The sequence below is a fragment of the Xiphophorus couchianus genome, chromosome 20 (genome assembly GCF_001444195.1).
Source record: "Xiphophorus couchianus chromosome 20, X_couchianus-1.0, whole genome shotgun sequence".
Lineage (NCBI taxonomy): Eukaryota > Metazoa > Chordata > Actinopteri > Cyprinodontiformes > Poeciliidae > Xiphophorus > Xiphophorus couchianus.
Genome location: NC_040247.1, coordinates 5,270,443 through 5,288,552, shown reverse-complemented (window position 1 = coordinate 5,288,552; position 18,110 = coordinate 5,270,443). Strand labels below are relative to the sequence as shown.

At 38.2% G+C, this 18,110-nt stretch overlaps 1 protein-coding gene across 1 annotated transcript; it reads left to right on the top strand.

The window, feature by feature from the left end:
• The first annotated feature begins 924 nt into the window (after positions 1-924).
• Positions 925-17,520, top strand: ppm1j (protein phosphatase, Mg2+/Mn2+ dependent, 1J). Its single transcript, XM_028003246.1, has 10 exons — positions 925-1,586; positions 6,541-6,655; positions 9,072-9,404; positions 11,036-11,148; positions 11,255-11,339; positions 11,621-11,739; positions 11,909-11,972; positions 12,486-12,593; positions 15,479-15,630; positions 16,111-17,520. The coding sequence occupies exons 1-10, from the start codon at positions 1,330-1,332 to the stop codon at positions 16,256-16,258; spliced, it is 1,494 nt and encodes a 497-aa protein (XP_027859047.1). The 5' UTR covers positions 925-1,329; the 3' UTR covers positions 16,259-17,520.
• Positions 17,521-18,110: the final 590 nt, after the last annotated feature.

Here is an 18,110-nt window from a genome sequence, read left to right as displayed (position 1 = left end):
ATGACTGTGAAGGGAAGCTGTGGTACTCTGAGAGAACCCAGAGAGAATATGCAAACTCTATGCAGAAAGACCCCTGCTGGGATTTGAACCCAGGACGTTTTTAATGCAAGGCACCAGTGGCACTAATAATTGTACCCCTAGAATAATTGCACCGAAAGGCTACTGTATAGAGTTTGCAAGTAGGTCATTGTGAAATTGTTTCCTCAGACACATACTGAAGGATACTTGCATGTTGATTTAAGCTGGTAGGTTTGAATAAATTTAATTTTAAAGTCAGACAGTAGCAAATGAGGCAAGTTGGACTGAACCTACTCAGAGGTGAAAGAAAGTGGGACTATAATCTAGTAAAAAAAAATTATATCTATCTTTTGGTTAACTTGTCTTGCTTAATCCTCCAATGTTTATTTTGGGTGGTTACGTAACTTGTTATATATATATATATATATATATTGCTCAAAAAAATAAAGGGAACACTCAAATAACACATCCTAGATCTGAATGAAAGAAATATTCTCATTGAATACTTTGTTCTGTACAAAGTTCCATTTGCACAACAGCAGGTGACATTGATTGTCAATCAGTGTTGCTTCCTAAGTGGACAGTTTGATTTCACAGAAGTTTGATTTACTTGGAGTTATATTGTGTTGTTTAAGTGTTCCCTTTATTTTTTTGAGCAGTGTATATATATATATATATATATATATATATATATATATATATATATATATATATTTTTTTTTTTTATTTTTTTTTTTTTATTATGGAGGTGTTGGAAATCCTCAACCAGGTGATAAGTCATATTATAGGTGAGCATGAAAGGAGGAAGTTGGAGATACCAGAGCATAGTTACATCACAACGAATCAGAAAGTAACTGAAATAAATTCCTGTCAGTGTCAACCAGACCTTCCCTTATCTTGGCCAGTGGGAGATTTGTGAAGTAAAAACAGACTTAAGTATAAAATGTAATAGGCTATCAGAAGAAGTTAAAAATTTGTCATCCAGATATTTGGGTGCCTGTGAATTTTTCACGGCTGGTTGCACATCCCAGTGAAGCCCAGCCCTATCAGATGATCCACAGCCTCCTGCCGGATCACGGCCCATGCGCAAGCTAAGGAGGCTTTTTATTCTGTTTGAATGAGGAAAACCTCGCGTCTGCTTTTCTGAAAGCTGTCACATGGGTCCAAGGAGGAAAACAACCTCTTCCTGAAATGATTGCCGTCGCCGTCTTCACGCGCTGTTGTTTTTCGCCGTGATATCGCATCGCGTGTCATTTTATTCCGCTGGATCTTTCTTTCTTTTTTCTTTTCTTTTTGGTCGGGGTGCCGAAGATGATCAGCAAAGTTAAAAACGCGATGTCCAACTTGGTCGGAGGGATGATGCCTCACGGACACCACCACCACAACCATCACTCAGGTGGAGGCCAGAACAGCGGACAGGAGGGCTTGCCGCATCGCTTCCCTTACGGCCGGCCGGATTTCTTGGACCTCACCCCGGAGCTCCTGCAGTACTCCACCGAACACGCCTCACGGCCGGTGGTCACGCTAAAGAGAGGCACCAGGCTTCCCTGGGGGGCGGGATACGCAGAGTGAGTGCATCCGTGTACTATTCAGACGCCTGACGTTTATTAAATCTATTGCAAATGAGTCACTGATAGGTGGTGTAAATGTAATGACAGGCCTGTTGAGGGGGTTTGTTGCTGCAGCAGCCCAGTGATGACCAGAGTGGCAGACAGTGCTACCTCTGTCCACATCTGAGCTGATTAGACACCAGTGAGGTCTAATATCTTTGCATGCAGGCTGCTGTCAGATCTGATCGGTTTGATTCCGAAACATTTTGACCACAATATCTGATAGCAGCTATGCGATTATAAAGAGATGTTTGCTATTTCTGCACGCCTGCGTCTTTTTCTCATGCACACGAAATAAAATGGATCACTTGTGCATGTGGAAATGCAAAGCAGAATGTGATTCCTGTATCAGCATATCGTTGCTCCATTTCATTCCAAAATGCACTGCTAACTGACTCCTGCAGACAAAAAAAACACTCTGTAACATTCCAAACCAATGCATGTGTGTGTTTGTGTGTGAGACAAGTCTCAGTCCACCAGTTTGTGGGCTGCTCCTTACCTAGTGTTGAACTTTTAAGGAAAAAGGCTGACTCATACAAAACAAAATAAAAAGTCAGCAGGGACTCTGTGACCTCCCAGAAGGCTGAATGGGCCTTATGAGGCTATGGTTTAGCTTGAGCAGTCATGCCGCACTCTGCAGCAAATGACTTTGGTGTATAAGTCACAGAAACTGTAATCGCAGCATTAAAGCTGGTGCTGTTTACAGCATGCAACATTATCAGCTGATCTGCCAACGCTTAAGCTGTTAAAAGTTCATACAGTCCAGAACGCAGACATCAAAATTGAGCACACAGTTTTCACAAGTTGATAGAACTCGACTTTAGTGTTGAGTGAAAAGGTCAGCCTCTAACCCTACACTTACAAATGCTGCTTTCTATCAATTCTAGGTATAATTTATGTCATAATACTGACTGTTAGACAACACTGACAGTATTATACAACTACCACCATGTGAATCACACCCACTAGATTCCTGTTGATGCACTTATTGCTACTTATACATTTCAAGCTGGAAACTTAATCTTGTTGCACTGCACAGTTGTGTTTGCTGCAATGACAAAATGTTGCTTGTTATTCCTACAGACATGTCAGTCTGTACTAGTTACAACAGAGCCGGCCCAAGGCATAAGGTATGGCAGCTCAGAACCCACTGCTGTCCTGTAAGCCACAGGAGTACTGAAGATCCCAAAAGAAAGGTAGAATGATGTTTTAGTTGTAACAACATGATTTTAACATGAGAGCCGTTTATTGTTTTATGGACAAAAATATTGAACATTTCTATCTTGCGGTTGTTTTAAGATGGTTGAGGTCCACTTCTCTCTTGGCTCAGTTTCGATAAACCCAGAAAATCTAGTTGGTTTATACAAAATCAAAATGATAATACAGATAGACTGTGAACCTTATTTCAACTGTTCTGAACTATTCATTTAACAGATTTATTCTTATCTTTTTAGTTAAGTTGTTCATATCAAAATAAGGTGTGATAAACGCAGAATACAAAACCGATTGGTATTGTAATGTATCAGAATTAGAATGATTTGGCCTTTAGCAGTCTTAAATCTAGCAGGCAGACATTTTAATCCTCACACAACTGATGTGGAGCATCTGTTGGTCTTGTCCATTTTGTTCAGTACTTTTTCCCCCGGTGCCCTAATGAGAATGAACAGTGATGTCCAGATAGTGCAGATGGAAGCTGTCCAGTTGGAGGCCGTCCTGCTGGCCTACATTCACACTTTCTGCATATTTGGAGGCAATTAGGAGTTAGTTGTGCTTTTTTATTGGTCTGACATGACTATAGAAGGCATTTTTATGTGTGGACTGGTTTTTGCACATTGTTGCAGGATAGGAAGAAATATATTTTTCACCTGTTGTGGGAAAATAAAGTGTCTTCTTTGACGTAAGGATGCATAAATTACATCTTCTTGTTTTATTCTGTTTTGGAGTATGAAAATTATTACTTTCAAGCAGAGTACAAATTGAAAGTGAAGATAAGCTACAAGTACTTTGAACCTCATAAATGTTTTATTAGTGACAACAAAACATAGGCGATTAAAGATTCATGAAATAACAGATGCATGCAGAGAACAACAACAAATACTCAAGGCCAACACAAATAGCTGCACAGATGAAAATATATGTTGATACAAAAACATGATTATTAATGGTCAATTTTCCCTTTGTTAGCCAAGATAAGACTGTAAAACAAACAATACATCTAAAATTTTACTGTAATTTTAAACCAACGATATACAATATTAAGTCAATAATCATGTTAGAGGTGCAGATGTGCTAATGTGCTATAAATATGCACTTGTTTCACATATGAAGGTGTCACTTTAACACCCTCATCCTTCATATCATCTGGTGTCCAGACTAAATTTACTGTGGGACACAATGTACATGTTCAGAATGCCCTAATCATAGCAGCTGCATTATGTTCCCAACAATGCACAAGTTAGAGTAGTGCCTGTTTTCACTTTGGGTGTATACTCTGCCCTGTCCTGTCAGTCCGCTTTCATTTCTTCATGTGCTGCTAAGCAGCGTTCTCCTCCTGCAAAGGAATTCAGAGCATGAAGAGTCTCATTCTTTCATGCTTTTCATGAGGCCGTGAACAATTTTGTGCAACCTGTCCCGCAGTGTTTGTCAATCAGTCAACTTCCAGTAGACGTAGCTTTACTCAGTTACTAGGCAAACAGGAAACAGTTGAGAACCTGTCTAAATGTTACAAGTAGTTCTTAAAGATTTTATCAGGTATTCCGTTTTTTTTAGATATGGTTTTAAATAAACCTTAAAATGTTTCAGAAATGACGCCTGCAGAAAGGCAATTGCATCACACGTTAAAAGCACGTCAGCCGCAACGAAAGAATTCACAGGAACTCTTCACTTCCTCATTTTGAACTTTCCTTGCATAACATACAGCAGGAGAAACACTGATTCTCCAGACAGTGAAGAGTTTAGTTTTCAGTCATCTGACAGAAAGAAAGCAAAGGGATGGAGTTCATGCACATGCTAGGGGAGGCTGGAGCTGCGGGTTTAAAGTGAAATTCACCCACGCAGCAAACAGCAACGTGTAATTATAGCTCACTGAGCTCATGTGACTAAATTATCACTGACTCTTTTATTGTGAATCAGAAAATTCAGGATACAGAAAAGGAGAACATTTAATCATGTCTTCTCGGAAAGGTTTATAAAAGGCTTTATGGAAGAAATCCATCTGGTAACAGCAAATCAAAAGCATGCCTCCTGTATTTGTTCCAAATTTTCTTCAAAGCTCCGAGGTTTTGGACAATTTTCTGCCTCAATGCTGCCAACCCTTCCACATGACCTTGTTGAAAAAAATAAATCACTAAGCTCAGCTGAAGCTATAGAACAGCAACTAATATGGAGCGCAGAGCCGAACAGAAGGAGCGCTTGTAGAATTGCTGTGATCATGCTGCAGAACAGATGAAGAGTTGTTTCTCGCCAGTCATGCATCTGCATTTCTGAAAAAAGTCCCGGCCCCGGCAGAAAGCGAAGACGACAATCAGGAGGTTTAAAATTCTTCACCGTCATTAGACCCAATGCAGGCACCGCAGTGCAGAACACGGTGGTGCCCGTCCACTGCTTTCAACTGATTAGACACTGACAGGGCTTTATGTAATCCAGATTTGGTCATTTCAACCTCATACAGTATTTTTTTTTATCTGACAAACAAGCATCCATGATTTTACGTGACTGTAGTTAGCTAAGATTTCTGGTTTAATTAATGGGGCTCCTATATCTTATCTACTGAGTGTCATTTCCAGTATCAGGCTCAGTTTTACATTTCCTTTAAACTTCTAACCGGTTTTCCTAACTTTTCTTTCTGTGAAAACAGGAGCAGCAGAAATCCCCAGAGGCACTTCATGACAATAAGTAAATTACTGAAATTGCTCAATAGCTGCATAGATGTGCTAATGTAGCATTTATCTATAATTAAGCTTGAAAGCGTTACATAACCCAGCAGTATGAAGCCCAAATTGCTGCCTTTCCAGCTTCACCCCATGTGGCAGCTTGACCATGCCAGTGGATATTTTTACACTGTTTCCAAAACAACATGAATAGCTGCCAATTTAGTTTCCTTTCTCCTCCAGGCAGTTTTTAGTTTCCATGGGAAATTATAGCACCCCTGATCGATATTTTTTTTATTAGCTTTGCATTAAATTGGTGTGTATGATAATAATGCCTGGCTTGAATTTAATAACATCCAGCTCAGCTCAGCTGAAGAGACAGATTTTTCCCTCGTGACTTTGAGGAAACAGAGATTTGCAGAATGAATAATGAACTCTCTCATTTACCAAGAGGCCAGGAATCTGACTCCACATGTTCCTGATGTTTAATTTGGTGAATGTTTGCTAACATGTTTGTAATTTAGGATGATTATATAAGCCTTGGGGTTTACAGCCTATTCCCCTTTCATAAAGGGGAAAATAATTAATCAGTGGAGTTTGTCTTGTCTGCAAAGTCAGCACTAAGTGTAGAGTGATATTATATTACTTTATTCTACGATGGTATTACAAATGAAATCAGAATGTTCATACAGATGATGTTGCAATTTTTGGTAACCCATTATCACTCTTTTTTCTCCTCCCCAGCAGTTTCAATAAATTCTGCTGCAATGCACAACAGGACAGATGATACTGCTTGAGTATGAGACAGTGCATTACTCTAAGGCCATTATCCACCATCGTCATCATCTCATCATAAAACACTTAATCTCTTCTACAACTTCCCTCTGGGACAAGACTGCATCCTGTCCTATTTTTTCCCCTCTGTACTTCACTGTTAGTTTTTACCGCCATTTTGTAGAATGTAGTCAGAAGGACCAGAATGATTTTTATGAATTATCAAGGTCAAAGCTCCCTTTTTAATTCATTGTGTCTTCCCCCATCAGGGCGATCAATGCGGGGAAGAGCATGCTGAATGAAGACCAGGCATCTTGTGAGAAGCTGTTTGTGAGGAAACCAAGCAGCAAACACCGAAACTCCACTCTCGTAGACGACAACGGGGTGAGCAAAAACAGCCAATGAGGAATGAATGGTCAAAGGCTGGAGGAAATTACCTTTGATAATAGATTTCAGTCTGACCTACAGGTGCTTTGGAGTGATGCACTTCAAATTGTTTTATTTCTTGAAGCAACTTCACTGAAAGTCTCTAACTGTGTCTATTCATGTAGTTTAGGGACATGATTGGGTTTCAACCCATTCTTTGGTAAGAACTTTTTTTAAGAGCACACACAAAAGTCGCCAATTAAAAGTCTGATCAACTTTCTTGTGAGGAGAGAGCAGAAATGTGAAGCCAAGGAGAAATCATACAAGTTAGGAAACTGTAACTAGCACCCTAATTAATACTATTTGGTTTCAATTTTCCTCATTTTTCCTGAGGATTATGTTTGAGCTGAGGTCTTTAACTCACACAACTGAGTCACTTAAATAGAGTCACATTCCACTGCACTCCTCTGTTGTGTCCATGTATCCCTGATTCAACAGCTAGAGACAGGACAAAGCTTGTCCATAGTAGAGTTTAAAGGTCAAACCAATGCTAACTGAAAAGAGCACAAAGAGCTCTCTCTTTTATTAAAAAACATCCTGACGATCACCAAGACTTAAAATATATGTTGTGACCAGAAGTGTAAAAAGCTATTTGCCCCCTAATATCTAACATAAAACTGAAGCAGTTTGTCAACATAAGAACATCACACACGGTGGTGGTAGTGTGTTGGTGTGGTGCTGCTTTGCTTCTTCAAGACCTGGATAACTTGCCATAATTGAGAAATTAGAAAATTCTTCTCATTTCCAGAAAATCCTGAAGGATGATGAATTTCTGTCAGTTTGTGTCCTTAAGCTCAAACACACTTTGATGCAGCAGAACAATCTGAAATGCACCAGTAGGTCTGCATTACAAATTTTGCCCCAAATAGGCAAAAATAAATGAGATTCTGGGTTGACCTAGTCAAAGTCCCACTTTTGCTTTATTCAGATGCTGTTCCATAATGTTAAACAGGCAGCAGTCAAGGTTTGCTAACGCATAGCATTTAGTGCTACTAGATATTTTGTCAACTCAAAGTTGTGGTTTTTTTTAAACGCGCTGTATAAATAAACTTGGAACAGTTGAGTTAAAATCGGCAACATTTTAACAAATTTGTGGAATCCTTCTGTCAGGGTCCATCTTGGGACATTTTGTCCTATTTGAGATTTACTGAAAACAGTTAACACTTTGCCATTGCTTAATGTCTGACAGTCACATAAACGTAATAAAAAAACTACCCAGATGGTGCAATTATCAGTTATCATTGTTGTCCGTCAGTTAAAAATAGTGAGTATCCATCAATGTAAGAATAACGTTCTAAAATCTAATGTTTCTGCGTAATGAACTCCATGTGTGGCCATTTAACGCCTGTTTACATCTTTCAGTCAGTACTTGTTCAGGTCACACTCGAACATACACACACATTTGCCTCCTACATTAGGAGTAAACGAATGACATCATCTCCTGTTCTGCCCTCCCCCCTCTTGCGTGCAGCATCTGAGGGATAAGCAGATGTCTAGTCAGTTTATTTACCAGTCAGCCAAGCTAACTGGGCCTGTAAACATGTCTGCAGACACGAAGGTTCAAACACGTTTCCATCACTCATTGCATCATATGGAAGCAGCAAAAGCCCTAAGGAGACTCTTTTCTTTGCCTCTGCATTACTCATTGAGAGCCATTGTAAATATGGCTGAGGGCTGCCAGCCATATTTAAGAAGATAGATTTTTTTTTTGTTATTCTTGCATTAAAATGATGCATCTCAATTAGTGCTGAAACAATCAGATTACCGTAATCGTGATGAAATGATTATTGGAATTATTGCCAAATAATTTAAGAATCAATTCATTGTTAACTGGATAATACAGACTCAAAGTTTTATCTACACTTGGTTCAAGTCAAGCAGAAAGAGCTGAGCTGTTCAGATGTTAGTATTAGAAGTATTTTTTAGCTGCAGATGCATCTACAAATAATAAAGCGTAAACTAATGGAATGTGAGTATTGAATTTTAAACAATAAAATATTTACTTTCTTGTCTTAAAAAGTATTTGAATTATGTATTCAGAATGTTAATGTTTTTTCTAATCTTACATAAAACAAGTTTAAGTTGTTAAATGAAAAATCTGCAGGATGTGCACATTTTTTTATCCGATTAATTGTAAGAATAACCAACAGAACAATCGATTACTAAATTATTCATTAGCTCTAATCTAAATGTGTTTAATTTTATATAAATGAGTAATGCATACAAGAGACGGCTGCATCATTGTAATAAAGCTTAAACATATTTCTGAACTACACTCATGTTGAAATGGAGCTTCTTTAAGCTAAAAAGTTTTCCTAAGTTAACGTGTATGATTTGTTTTCATGGATTTTATGTTTCTATGTGTCTATTGTAGGACAACACAGGAATCCCTCTCCACTTCTGGGGGGTATTCGATGGCCACGCGGGATCTGGCGCTGCCATCATGGCGTCCAAGCTTCTCCACCGCATCATCAGAGACGGCCTCGGGGAGATCTGCCACTTACTGGAGAATCCCAACAGCGCACCTCCCATCTGCCTGGCAAAGAACGGGAGCCCCTTCCAGACAGAGGCGAAAAAAGGAGGAACGCAGGACTCGGCAGAAGACGCCGACGCTGTCTGCGACGCCTCCGTGCGCTTTCACATGGAGAAGGTCGTCAGCCTGGAGAGCCTGGTGATGGGAGTCATAGAGACCGCCTTCAAACAGATGGTGAGAGGATTAGGACACATTATGGTTGTGATAGAAAATAAGCTTTAAGACCGCTTGAACTTTTTCACATTTTGTCATGCTGTCCCAACAATCCTGAGTGTATTTTTTCAAGATTTTATATGAAAAATCAACACAAAACAGCACATAAGTGGGAAAAGTTACAAATAAAAATCTGAAAATGTGGTGTGCATTTGTATTCAGTTTCCTGGGTCAAAACTTTGAAGAACCACCTTTTCCTGGAATTAAAGCTACAATTTTGGGGGGTTTGTCTCTACCAGTATTCTACTTTTAAAAACTTAGAATAGCTGAAGCTGAGTCAGACTGAATAGAGAACATCTATGAACATCAATTATCTTCTGTTGTTAGATATTCTCAGAGGAAGTTACATAAGGACTTGGACTGGGCCATGCTAATACATGACTGCTTTGATATAAACCATTTCACTGTAGCTTTGGCTCTGAGGTTAAGACAGTTGTAATTTCGCTCAGCAGCTGTCTTGAGAAAATTTGGCCCCTTGCTTGTGGAGCAGTTGAGGAGCAGTAGTTCTGATTTTAAAAAGTAGACAATACTTCAGCTACAATCTGCCTTTATCCAACATTTGGTAACAGAAGGAGAGTTTATTGTGGAAGCTCTTTCCTAATACAACTCTAAGAATAACATCAAGACTCATAAGTGTCGTCTTATAGCTGTTTTTTATGTCCGTTTTGCAATATTTATTCCCTTTTGTTTGTATTTACCCAGCCATGTACTTGGGAAATCGGACGTGCTTTCAGCCTCTGTCTTGCTGCTCTTCCTGTTTAACAGGGCCCACTTAAAGTGCATGGACCTCAAAACTGAGGATATCAATCACTGAAACATCGCTTCCCACTTTCAGATGATGGTTCGAACAGAGCTCTTTGAGTTGTTCAAAGCCTTGAAAATTATTTTCTAACTTGTTTCTGATCTAAACCACAGCTTTGTCTCTGATGTGCTTGGTGTGTTTTTGGTCTTCACGAACCAGCCTTTTCACAGAACAGCCATATTTAAACAAAGATTGAATTACCTGTGGACTCTTCTTACTATTTAGGTGGCTTTTGAAGGCATTTTGTTGCACTAGATCTTATTTAGTGGTATCAGAGTAAAAGGGAAGGACTACAGCTACAAGACTTACTCTTCAGATTTCTATTTGCTAAGAATGTTGAATTACATCCAGCTATCATTGTCCTTCAAATGCACATTTGCAACATAAACTATCAAATACTTAATACTTAATACTAAATAACTATCAAATAATTGAGAGTTAGAACTGTAATGTAACAAAATAATAAAAACTTCAACACATGACTGTTTTTGTAAGGAAATACTGAAAGGAAATAGGCTGGATTGTCCTGAAACTGTATCATTAAGTTGTCAGAATATCCTTCTCACATGAACAGCTACTCTGACTGAATATGCGACTCTGGAATCATATCCTCCTTCGGTGCAGTTTTACTGTCTGCTTCTGATTACAATGCTCATAAACATCCTGAAGCAAATGTTTTCTTCAAAACCTCTTTGTTCTTTGCTGGGTTTTTTTTTTTTTAAGGAAAAAATGAACCGTAAATCATGTTTGGAGAAATCTGAAGCCTTTTATTTCTACTTTTTACTCGCAGGATGACCTCATTGAAAAGGAAAAATCTTCCTATGCCATTTCTGGTGGCTGTTGTGCCTTAGCTGTCGTTTATTTAATGGGAAAACTCTATGTAGCCAATGCTGGAGACAGCAGGTAAGTGCTCTTAGCTCATGTAAATATTCATTGTGTAAGCTTTTCTTCTTTTGCAACTTCACTGCTGACCAAACTGTTGCACAATTCTCTGCGTTTCTCTCTTCAGGGCCATAATTATACGAAACAATGAAGTCATTCCAATGACTAATGAATTCACTCCTGAATCAGAGAGGCAGCGGTTACAGTATCTGGTATTGTTGCATTTTACATATGCCTGACACTTCTCAGTTTTTAATGGCAAACATTCAGTAATTTACAGTAGGTTGACACAACAGCAGCCTGTAAATCATCAGTTGTCTGTTTTAGTAGCTCTATCATACTCCCCAAAGAATAAGCTGACTTTTTTTTATCATCATTGTTGTTATTAGGTTTCACTCTGCTGTCACACAAACCTGTTTTAGAAAATAATTTGCTCAAATCTTTTCATTCTCTGGTTTGATGCATCCTGTTTTAATTATGCGTGACCCTCCAGGGCTTCCTGAGGCCCGAACTCCTGGGAAATGAGTTCACTCACATCGAGTTCCCTCGGAGGATCCAGCACAGTGAGCTGGGCAAGAAGATGCTCTACAGAGACCACACCATGACTGGCTGGTAAAACTCTTCATACTTCACATCACACAACCCATAAGTGTTCATAAAATGATCACTTGTTATCTGTTCCCAAGCTAAAGTCTGCTCTAATCAGAAATATTTTATAGAAAGTCGAGTTGGAAGTTTGCAAATCAAATGAAATATCTCCATGTTTGCTTTGTCACTGCAGGGCTTATAAGACAATTGTAGAAGATGACCTGAAGTTCCCGCTGATATATGGAGAAGGGAAAAAGGTAAGAAAAACTCAATATTGGCAATGAAATAAGTCTGAAAACCACAATAAAATGCTTCTCCTCAAAACCAAAGGTAATAAATTAGCATTCATTTGTATCTAGGATGTAAATATGCAATTTTAGTATAACAATTGTAGTGTGACATTATAGGCAGTATAAATCACTCTTTTTGCTATTGATCATAATGTTTTGAGAGGTTTTTATTGTTTTACATCATTGTTTCCCGGGATGATTTGTTCTCATCAAAGTGGAGCAGATTATGTTTCTTTAATTTTCAATTTTAAAGCGTTCTCTTTTCTGTTGAGTTTTTCCTCTGAATGCCATGTCTGCTTGCACAAAAATGAGACCTGCTCAGTGTTTTCATTATTCTCTGAAAGAGCATGCTCTCTTCTAATAATCCTTTATAATTGGATTTTCTGGGAACGTAAGCTCATCCTGGAACCAAAACCCTGTAATACTTTGCTGTTTGACGTGATTCTGGCTGTGCCTGTGTGCATCCATGCGTGTGTGCAGGCTCGTGTAATGGCAACAATCGGGGTGACCCGTGGGCTGGGAGATCATGACCTGAAGGTGTACAACTCCAACATCTACATCAAGCCCTTCCTGTCGTGCGTCCCTGAGGTAAGTCTCAATTTCACCAGCTACCTGTCAGCTACGCCGGAGGAGCCGCCTCCGTGTCTCTGCTTCAGGTGCTTCAGTCAGTTTAAGATCAGATCAAATAGCTCTCGTTCCCTGAGCTTTCCTTTTCAGCGTCACATCCGAAAAGAGTTCTTAGTGTGGCCTTAAGGTCTGCTCGAGAGGTTGGTTTTTGCTTTTCTTTCTGCTCAGATTTGTGATTTCAGGAAAATCATTTAGGGATGATCAAAAACAATATAAACTTCAAATGAAATAACAGCACTTAAAACCAAATGCAACAAAACTAAAGAACTCTAAGGTTAGAGGTCATTAGCTACCTGTAAGGTTCCCAACCTCCCCAAAACCACATAATGTTGACTGGTTTCAATCCCTCTTTTTAAAACCTCCTGCGGGCCTAAAACTAACTTCATTTGGCAGATAAACAAAAAGATTGAATAGTTTTCCGCAAAATATTTAATCACAACACAAACGTTTCAAACATTTGCTGCATGTCATCACCATTTCTCCCCACCTTCTTTCCTGTCAAATTACTGTTCAATAAAAACCATTAGGGTTAGAAAAAAATCAAAATTCAACAAACTTCGGTACACCACTGACATCTTTTTTTGCAAGGAATAAGGTTCTTTGCAATATGGATTTAAAAATATATAAAAATCAGAGATAATGGTTTGGCAATATTTCAGTTGTCATACAGTGAAGCCGTCTGCAGACGAACATTTATTTCCAACCACTCATCAGCCATGGTGGAGCTCTAATGGAGCTATCTGTAAATTACTAAATGTTAAAATAGATAACTCAACTTTTCTTCATTACTTCACTATTGATACAGCCTATAATATATAATAACATGTATATACTGTATATACTAAAACAATGGATGCCAGCCCTGGACCTTTGGGTCTGCTGTCCTTCATGTATTAGATGTGTTCATGCTCCAGCAAACCTAATTAAACTGATTGCCTTACCTCCACAGGATACTATCAGGTTCTGCAGGAGTCTGTTTAATGACTCGTTCATTTAAATGTGGCAACAGAGGAACATCTAACTATCTATTAGCAGGCTCCCACTGCAGTGAATGATTTCTTTGTTAAACTTATAAAGTTCTGAAGCACTATAAAGTGCTACTTTGTGATACCCCAGTTTCTAACATGAGAAATATTATTCACAAGATAAGTTAAATCACTTTTTATTTTAACCACTAAATGCGTTTGGGCAGCCAGAATGGGAATCCCAACACAGAGCTCAGACAGTAACTGTTGGGTTTTGTGGAAATGCCCAACACATTTTGTGCATATTGCTCAGGTAAATGCTACCGATGGATGGCTAATACATCTGTAATTCCACAATCCCAGCTGCCTGCTCTGAAAGCACACACTGATCATACTCGTGATATTGCTGGGTTGACTTGTATGATGTGATTGAAAAAAAGTGATCTGCATTATTCTTGTTTACCACACATTATTGAACTGAATGTGTCTGCAGCTATATTCAATCCTGATATAAGCTCAACGAGAAGTGCAACATTTATCATGTAGAAATAACCAAAGCATCAAATTTTAATGCATACGGCCTTTGCAAGAGGAATAGACTAACGAAATGTCACATGAGACAGTGAAAATTGTTTACAGGAAACAATTTTCCTGTAAACAGGAATTGTTACCTTTGTAACCATTTCCTCATCTCAACTTAGAGCCACTAGTCCCAGGCTGTATAAACCGCAGTCAGTTTCCCATAACAGAAAACCTTTTTTACTATGACCAAAAATTTTAAATAAATTCAGTTAAACCAATTTTGCTAAATTAAGCTCAATTCTACATTTTTGCATGACTCTCACTTGAGAGAGAAGTGTATTGTCTTTTTATATACTAACCTATTTTTTTTACCCTTTTTAGACATCATATGTCATTGTAGGACAAATGTACCTAAATTGAGAATCTGCTAGTCACACTTTACTTCTCATTTCCTGTTTCAAGCCTCACTCAGCTCACAGGATCACTAAATGACCTGAGTATTCTGAGCTTAAAGATGATCTGACCATCACATGCTTATTAAAAGTCACTCAGAAAATGTTTCTCTGATTTGATGTTAGTGATTTGAACAAGCATGTTCTGACAAAAAGCAAATATTTATTGGCCTACCAAAGTTGAAAAAAAATACACCAGGCTACAAGAGAGGTTTTATTTCAGTTTCCAAAGGCTGCAGTTCTCTGAAAATCATCCTGTGATCAAAAGTGGCACCCAGAACACTTTTAAGGATTCAGCATCTACAAAATGCAGCATAGAGCATTGTCTGATTTTGTTGTTGTTGTGCCTTTGTTTGCTTTTTGGCAATCCCCTGTGTCATACATATTTTTTTCTCCCAGATTTTGGTAGATTTCCGTCAAGCCTCTATGTTATCTTTCGGGGGGGGGAAACTGATCATTGTTGGCCTCGTTGGGCACTTGCCTTTGTGTTTTCTTCAATTTTTGAAAAAATAAAATAAAATAAAAAAATGTATTATTGAGACTCTGTGTTTTTTCCAGTAATTGACACATTTCTCCACTGTATAATACATAAAGTGGAATTTGTTTGTGAACAGAAGTAATCTAAATGAGTTTAAGCAAATTGTCGTTTCAGGGTGTTCACACTTATGCAGTAGGTTGTTCCATCTTATTTATTTTTTCAGATTTTCTCCCCACATTCTGTACAATTCAACAACTCATTCAAACTGTACAGGACAATGTCACAAAGAAACACTGTTCTAGTTTTTGAAGTTTGAAAATCTGGCATTTTGTCTAACTATTCCATCACCTTTGATATTTTAGCAGAAATATTTTTGACTCTCCTTCCTGGCAAATGAAAGCAGCAAAATGTTGTTTCCATTGTTCACAGGTGAAAGTTTACAACCTGGATGAAAACAAACACGGACCAGATGACATCTTGGTTATGGGCACAGATGGACTGTGGGATGTAACGACGGACAAGGAAGTGGCAGAAGCTGTTTCCACCTATTTATCACGCTGTGACCCATCTGATCCAATGAGGTAAACAGTTTCATAAACTGTATTTTCTGTTCAGGCTTTTGCTGTCTCAATATGATCTATAAAACAAAATTGTTCCATTCACATGTGTTGTATCAAGTTTGTCCACTAGGGGATGACAAATCCTGCTTTATTTTTCCAACTGTGTGTTTCATAAATCATTCTCTAAGGCTAAGCTGTTGTTAGAACTGATATTTAAGGTTCTTTTAATATTTTGAATGTTTTTTGTACATACATGCAACTTTTTTAAAGCTTTTTATTCTTAAAAATACAATAATTAGCCTAACCAGTTAACTCATGCTGTGATGTACTATATCTAAAATGCTTCTGCTAAGTATAATAAGAACGAGAATTGGGTGTTTAAGCCATGATTTAGGTAAGATAAACAATAACATTCATATTTTGTTTTGCTGTATTTATTCTTTCACTTTTAAGTGGATGACTTGCTAAAATGAATGTGTGCTCTCTGTGTGTGTTGCACAGATACACACTGGCAGCTCAGGAACTGCTGATGAGGTCCAGAGGTGTACTAAAAGAGCGCGGCTGGCGGCTACCCAACGAGAAACTGGGTTCAGGCGACGACATCACTGTGTTCATCATCCCGCTCGCAGGACACGAATCAGAGACTTGATAAGATTTGCTGCAGCAGCCGGGCCGACTCTTTAAGGCCCTTCCCATTGGTCACTTCAAGCTCCCTGAACAAACCCTGGATGGAGGAAGGAGGCGGGAGACGAAAACATCACTGTCATCAAAAAGCCTCGGGTTTAAAAAGCACCTTCACTGACTCAAAAAGACCCACCTTTCTTTAACTCAGCTTCATCCATCACTATTGGTTGATTTTTAGTCATGCAAAAAAACAAAAAAAAGAATTCAATTTCTCCCAAACTTGCTGTTTGTGATGTGCACAAAAATCCTTGTAGTATTTTTGGGGGGGGTTGTTGATGTCCAAAGCCAGACTGGAACTGAATCTTTTGAAAGGTGATTGTTTTATTGCCACACCCAAGTTGTCACTCCCTATATCTAATGAAAAAAAAAGCCTCCAATAGTTTCACAATCAATAAGTGGGTTTGCAACTGAGGATTTAAGGCAACCAAAGAAATGCTTCTGCATTAAGAGGATGGAAATCTGTAAAAATATACCCATAAAAAACAAAAAGATATAAAGAAATTATATCTTTAGATATCCATATGTTGACATTAACAGGAGCATAAAGAAAGTGAAGACAAATGAATGGACCTTCATGGCACCGGACCCCGACAGTCTTTTTGCAGTATTTACTTTGGTTATAATGAATGAAATAATGACTCCTGGGGGACTTGAAAGACTGTTGCACACATTCTGTAGTAGCTTGTTAATTTTTGTTACCTTTTGATGGAATGTGCTCATAAAAGATCTATATCATTGTTTTTATTACAACAAAGAGGATTGTAGGTTATAAATATGTTCAATAAAGAAAAGAAGGAAGACGGTCATGTTTCTAATGCAACTATAAGTTTTTTCATTTACCCATCAGAGGGACCGGTAAAATGTTCTCCATGTCTCGCTAAATAAGACGTGTTACGTTTCACATATATGCCTTATTGAAACATGAAAGGGACTCAAGAGTTTCCATTGCACTAAATTTAAAATCATGTAAAGGAGGCAAGAAAAGAGAACGTTGTACGCCCTTAAGTGTACCTCATACCTCTTTTGTACCATTATTGTTATGTCATGTTATTTAGATTGTCCACATATATATTTTTTAAAACTTGGTTTTGCCTGTGAACAGAATTTTATTTTTGTTTTTTATCCATTATTGCTGGTGTGTCCAAGAACCTGAGCTACCAAAATTTGTGGTAGAATGATAATGTGGTCCAGTTTAAAAATAAACATGTTTTTCCCATTTGGCTTAAACTTGCTTATTGCTCTCTTGTGGTACTACAGATTATTGTCCTGTCTCCTTTATTTGTTATTCCTATTTATTGGTCCAAACAATAATTATAGAGAGAAGAATCAATTTGGTGAGGAACACTGATTTCCTTTGAGCATGTTTTTTTATTATTTTTAATCAGTAGTTTTCATTTTGGTCCATGATCAGTGATATGATCAAAAAGTATTTGAACATAAATATTTTTCTGGTACACTCCCTTTTTTCACATCCTTGTGTTTTGTTCTGTTTTGACTTCCTGCTAGTTGTTTTTAGGTGTGTGTCATCCTTCACTTGCATGCGCACCGTAGATGTGTTACTTAGCAACCCCCATTATATATTTTTGTACTCTTGTATCTCTGTCCAAACACGCGGTTTGTGTAAGCCGTTTTAAATGTGCATGGCTGATTTATTTTCAGAAGAATCGAACTATGTTTGACTATTTGCACCAAAAAAAAAAAGAGGCACATATAAAAATATTTTTTTAGAAACCCACAGTGAATAAATCTACCCCCATGCCACTTGTTGCACGAGTTTTCTTACGCTCATCTGTGACGTAAAAAAGGGAGGAGAAACC

Excerpts from the sequence above, each read along its gene's own strand:
- ppm1j (XM_028003246.1), top strand. The coding sequence starts at position 1,330 with ATGATCAGCAAAGTTAAAAACGCGATGTCCAACTTGGTCGGAGGGATG. Across the intron at positions 11,740-11,908 it reads GACCACACCATGACTGGCTG|GGCTTATAAGACAATTGTAG; the intron begins GTAAAACTCTTC and ends TTGTCACTGCAG. Across the intron at positions 15,631-16,110 it reads GACCCATCTGATCCAATGAG|ATACACACTGGCAGCTCAGG; the intron begins GTAAACAGTTTC and ends TGTGTTGCACAG.